The sequence below is a fragment of the Seriola aureovittata genome, chromosome 1, assembly GCF_021018895.1.
Source record: "Seriola aureovittata isolate HTS-2021-v1 ecotype China chromosome 1, ASM2101889v1, whole genome shotgun sequence".
NCBI lineage: Eukaryota > Metazoa > Chordata > Actinopteri > Carangiformes > Carangidae > Seriola > Seriola aureovittata.
In genome coordinates, this window is record NC_079364.1 from 26,857,302 (window position 1) to 26,863,301 (window position 6,000).

General features: G+C 39.8%; 1 protein-coding gene across 6 annotated transcripts in view; it reads left to right on the plus strand.

Annotated features, from left to right (window-relative positions):
- Positions 1–5,257, plus strand: part of LOC130184275 (A-kinase anchor protein 13) — a 103,668-nt gene extending 98,411 nt beyond the window's left edge. For all 6 annotated transcript variants that reach the window (XM_056400229.1, XM_056400381.1, XM_056400425.1 and 3 more), the window contains 2 exons: positions 195–498; positions 2,038–5,257. In XM_056400229.1, coding sequence (XP_056256204.1) covers positions 195–498; positions 2,038–2,090 — 357 coding nt within the window. In that variant the 3' untranslated portion in view covers positions 2,091–5,257. The remainder of the gene's footprint in view (positions 1–194; positions 499–2,037) is intronic.
- Positions 5,258–6,000: the final 743 nt, after the last annotated feature.

Here is a 6,000-nt window from a genome sequence, read left to right on the forward strand (position 1 = left end):
TTCACAGTTCACGTTTTGGTCTCTTTCAGACTTTCCTTTTCCACCATTAAACCATTTTTTGTAAACATTTATGCTCATGTTTTATTCAGGATCAACTTAGAAAAACATAAAAATCTGAACCTTTTCTCACATATTCATTCACAAATGTAGACAACAGCTGTTCACCAGTCTTAACCGACCGCCTTTACTTCCAGAGGACTCCCTCGACGACATCTGATGAATCCCAGTTCCCCGGCAGCTCCCAGTCTCTGGAGCTGGACCCACTGGAGTTCTCCTCCTCCTCCTCCTCCTCCCTGCCCAGGCTGCAGCACCAGCAGTCCAAGCCCAAAGGAAAAGGCCTCAATCCCTTTACCTCATCCTCCACTAATGCCAACCTCAAGGGCAGCGAAGCCAACAACCAGATCTCAAAGAGCCTGCTGCAGCTGGCCAAGAGCAAGAACAAGGAGGGGAAGGAAAAGAAGAAGAAGAAGGGCAAAGGAGGGAGTGCACAGACAGCAGGTAAAGAATGAAGGGGGGGGGGGTTACATTTAGTTTAATTATGCAGTGTCTTATATTGAGTCAGCAGGGTGGAGCGCAGTGTTTTTGTCAAGGACAGATGATGTTTGATTATCAGAGAAAGAGGAAATAGGCAGCCAAAAAATGGGTGATGGCTTTGACTTCAGTGACTGGCAACAAGCCCTAAATTCAAAAGTAATATGACTGTGTTGTTATGAAAATATTGTCTATAAAAGTTTATGTTTGATCTGGTTGTTTTATCCCATTTTTCTTTTTGGCAATAGTAGATAATACTGTATATTCAATCATTCTAATTTTACAAATGTAAAGACTATTAAATTTAATGTAATATAATTCAAAACTCATATGAAAGCATTATGCAAACACAGTGGCTCATTCACATACAGTACCCCTATGTTTTACATAGGGATTCACATATAAGCACAGATGTTTCCAGATGTTTTATTTGTGCTAAAGACAGAAACCATAAAATCAGAGTTACATTTTCAATAAACCATGTGTATATGTAGCCTTTAAAAGATAAGTGTTGCTGAGTGACACTGTGTCCCCTATGTTCAACAGTGTAGTAATAATAACATCATCGTCTGTTCAGCCTGTCACTGTCGTACAGGCCGGTGATGCATTTTAAAGAAACGTGGCTTCTGAGTGTCAGCTTGCATCACACTTGCTGCTTTATCTTTTCTGTCTCCTTTATCTCGGAGTGACTGTAACCACAGTCCACTCAGCTGCACGCTCACCTGGGCCCTGTGATGTTTCAGTTATCCAGCTATCTTTGGGCTTTAGTCAGGTTTGCTGGGGTCACGAAGGTGGCTCACTTTTAACCGGGGCAGAGGATCAGATTAGAACCCGTCAACAGCCCAACTACTGACCAGTCAGATCGCTGGAAAAAACTGAGTCATTCTACAGGATCCCAACAAGGACAAAAGAGTTTACAAATTAGGTGAAAAGGAGAGATTTTTGCTGTTCCAGGTTTTCCATCTGTCCAATCTGGTTTGAAAACAGAGCTTCTAACAAACAGAGGAAGAGTTTACAACTTAATAACTGCATGATGATTATAGCCGAATTTTCATTTAGCTTTAAGATTCTTTTATTTCCGATGTTTTTTCCTGATGCTTTTACTCTCTAATGCCACCGCTGCAGCTCAGGATAACATGAAGAGACTTCGAAATGATAACGAAAAATAAAAACTAAACTCTACGTTGTCCTTTTGTTAGAATAATAATCCCCACACTGTTACAACCTGCCAGTCAGATTGATGCATGTCTAGATGTGAAATGATGGCTCCGGTGTGAGCAGCGAGTACAGCACATTGAGCTGCTCACTGAGGCAGATTTAGTCAATTCTTTAATGGATCTCAATGGCAGCACCGTGCACTGTGGTAAGAGCTTGATCAATATGAAGCAGGTTGATGCTGCTCACTAAACATCCCTGGAGAATAAATGTTACAACAAATCAGCAATCACACTCGTCATACAGTAACAGTGACGGTGACACTGACTCTTTCTCCTCTCTTCCTTCCAGACCCCCAGCACCGCCCTGAGCCTCCTCTGGACGGAGAGATCTTCTTCTGCTGAGGGAAGTGGCTCTCCTCCTCCTCCTCCTCCTCCTCCTCCTCATCATCATCAACCCATCAACCCATCAGGCCAGCCCGACATGCAGAGGAACGTGTTATTGCTGAGTGGTAACATGCATTACTGCAGCTTGTTACCAGGCTTTTTTGGCACCTTTGAAAGCATCTTAGTTCACTTCATAACGTAGAGCAATTTAACATTGCGTGCAAGAAAAAGAGAAAATGTGTGCTTTCTTGCATGTTTAAATCAAACACCACTTCTTGTAGTTTTCTGGAGAGCAGAATATTTTAGAGATTCTGATATCGTGTGCACGTAGGAATACACACACTTGCAGTACTTTAAAATAGGGAACATGGATTAGCTGTGCGCTTTTGGGTATTCTGCGCAAAAAAAACCCATTTCCTTTTCCAAAGAAGTCATTATGAAGCATTTTGGAGTAAAATATACATTTGTGAAAGCTCTGTATTACAATGAAAACATTTCACAGTGGATTGTCACTGTGAAAGTTCTACCAATTATCTTATGGGCCTGACTGCCTTCCTGTTTTCATGTCTCTTATGGCCACAACCAGCCCCCCCCCCTTTTCTTTTTTCAACTGTCCGTCCTGGCATTAAGTCCCACACCAACACGCTGTTATATTAATTTACAAAATGAAGCAGGGCTGCTTCCATGTGGCTTTAACCACACATAAAAAGATACACACACACACATCTAAATGCCACTTGGAAACAGATATGAATGTCAACAAGCTCGCTGTGGCACTGGAAACGCCTCACTCCTCCTCATCTTCATTGATAATAGACTGAAACCACGGAGGGAAAATCCGCCTAAACTCTGTGTCCTTTGTGCATTTCTTAATCAATGTTTTCAGTGTTTTCTTTCCAAAATGTTTCCGTATAAATCCACGCTGACAGAAAACTGGAACCCTGACATTCCTTTACTCGCGATTTGAAAAGCAGATGTGATTACATGTTCGAATTTTGTCTCCGGTTTGTAAGCAAAGTGGAATTGGCACATGATAACTTCAGTTAACTCCAGCGATCCTCTGTAATGATTTTATGCCATCAATCATGTTCCTTGCTGAGGTTTTAATTTATTTGAATTATGGATATCTCCATTTTGGAGTGAAACTCTTCAGATGTGCGTGTCTATTTTTCCAGACTCAACAGTAATGAAAGGAATGAGACATATCTCCCTGTGTATAATGGCTCAATTCATATCCTTTAGTGTGTTTTAGAGCCTTGGATGGATATTAGCTTGATCCTCACTTATCTGTCTGTCAATGGGCTTTTATGCAGCCATCATCTTTCATCTGAGCGCCAACGAGCAGGGCTTTCCTTCGTTTTTTTTTTTTTAATTGCATATGACTCCGCAGGTAGCATACTAATGGCCTCTGTCTGATAAATAGTTTAGCTTTCTCTTTCAACCTCCCTCTTTTACCTCTGATTATAGACTCAGTGGACGCACACAGCTGATGGTTTTAGGAAATGGAGGCTGTTAATAAAGGGACAAAGCAGCTGGTTAGAGAAGATGAGAAAGGACATTAACTAAAAACAGATGATGTTATGTTTTCCTGTTTAATGACGAAACCTGTCTAACCCAGTCTCTGATCATTTCAAATTAATCAACACACATCAGTGTTGTTAAGCACTTTGGTCCTAGTATGTTGATGCATTTTTTTTTTCAATGTGTGAGTGTGAGCGTGTGTGTGTGTGAGTGTGTGTGAGTGTGTGTGTGAGAGTGTTTGAGAGTGTGTGAGTGTGTGTGGGTGTGAGTGTGTGTGTATTATCAGTATGGAAGATCAAACGAGGAGATCTTTGTATTATGTGGGTTTTTATAATTTGATGCTGATGAAAAGCAACAATGATCCAAAGCCAGATAATTGGTTAAAGTACATAAAAGATGCTGCGGCTCCATTTTGTTAGTGTGTAAAATTAAAACGGGGCGGGTAGCTTTTATGTAATGTTTCCAAGGTAACCCGTAAGCCTATGTTTCAGCCCCACTAACCCCATAGTGGGCCACACAGCTACCTGCTGGACAGGTAGGAAATAAAAGCAGAAGACAAATTAAAAAAAAAAAAAAAAAAAAAGTCCTTGCTTTTCCAGTGAATAACAGAGCAGCGTCACTGATCCGCTTCCTTTTTGCCTCTTTTGTCTAACGTTTAAGTGCTTGATTGTTAACTCGCCGTCTGTGTTGAGGATTTGACTTCCTGTCCAGGCCGGTTTATCATAGTAAGTCTTCTAAGAGGCTTTAAGGACCGGCCCATTAGTTTCTTCATGTCTTTTGTTTATGGTGTTGGTGTAATCCTGTCAAAGAAACAGAGGAATGGGCTTATTTTTTCTCAGTTGCTTCAGGTGTGTTTTGACCACTAGGGAGCACTGCACCTATGACTAAATGAGTTCCGTCCTTTACACATCAACAACAACCAAAAGTATGAAACTGATTTGTTTTTTATTTTCATCTTCATATATGTATATTCTCCCCACTGTGCAAAATTAACATATTTTTCTCAGCAGGTCATTGCCATACAGAGATAATGTGATGAGCGTGGGCTCTCATACTCTGACAGTTTCCCCACGGTATTTGTAATTGACTGCAGAAACAAATAAGTTGTCAGAGATTGTAATTGGTTATTCAATGAAACCAGTCAGCAGCAGCTTTAATATGAAAAAAAGAAGGTGTAACGGTTGGAGCGAGCGACCGGGCAGAACCACAAACCTCTCTTTGTAAGGGACAATCAGCTGACGTGAGTCAGGAAAATGAACTCTTTTCCCCCGATGATGATAGGCCTGTCCATGAGACGAGTGTGTCCATCAGGTGAACCCTGCGTAGCCTTAAATCTTAATGATAAAATGCACTAGAGTAGAACCTAGCATCTTCTCAGGAGATAGAGGAGAGCTTTTATACCTCTGCTTTGAAACGAAGGAAATGTTTGTACTATACAAATGGTACACAACTGTTGTATTCTACACAATGTACAAAAAGGGCAAATGTGTAAATATAATTTCTGTATAAAAAAAAACAACAAATGTAAAAAATGAATTGTTTCATTTGTGATTCAATGCAACATTTTGTAATAATGTTTTATTTATGTTTTATTTTCACCCTCAGGGTGATAAACAATGTAAAGTCACATTTCTCTCATAATAAAAAGAAAAAAAAATAATGGACATTGAAAGTGTTGGTTGTGTGTTCATGGCTGTCATTTGTCTCCAACAATAATTTAAAAAAAAACATGTAGTATGTATGTATTCATAATAGTTACATGCTCCATGTGTACTTGATCTGCTGATATATTGTATATACACTGTGTTACCAGTATATTCTAATGACACACAAGCTTCTCTTCACAGAGGAAGCCTATCACTGGTCAAAACATTGTCAAGCATTGTCAGTCCTTATGAAACACAGTAAGAGAGAAATTACAGGATGCACATGATTTATTTCTACTTTTTTTAAAGTGCTTCCATAATTGTTGCCCAGCACTTGCAGAGTGCTTATGGGTGATTTTGTGAAACGAGATAGCTGAAAACATTTGGTGAATAAAGCGGGTGCTTTCATTTTCATGTTCAGGTGCCTTTTGGAAACGGTGTCTGATGCAATCATGTAGTTACAATGTTCCATATGACTCCAAATGATCAGCATTTGTCTTCTCTGTGCTCAGAGCTCCTCTCTTACATGCCTTTTTCTGTGGTGATTTCTAATTCAACACAAACTACAGAGCCTGCATGAAGTATTTACACCCCTTTGGACATTTTCAAGTTTTTGGAACTGAAATGAAAATTAAAAGTGGACAGAAAGAAAATCTTCAACTACTTTGCTAAGTCATGCCTCATAACTCATGGGTATCACCCTTATTCCTTTATTTCTATCTAACTATCTATCTTGCTTGTTTTACAGCATTTAATTGGAT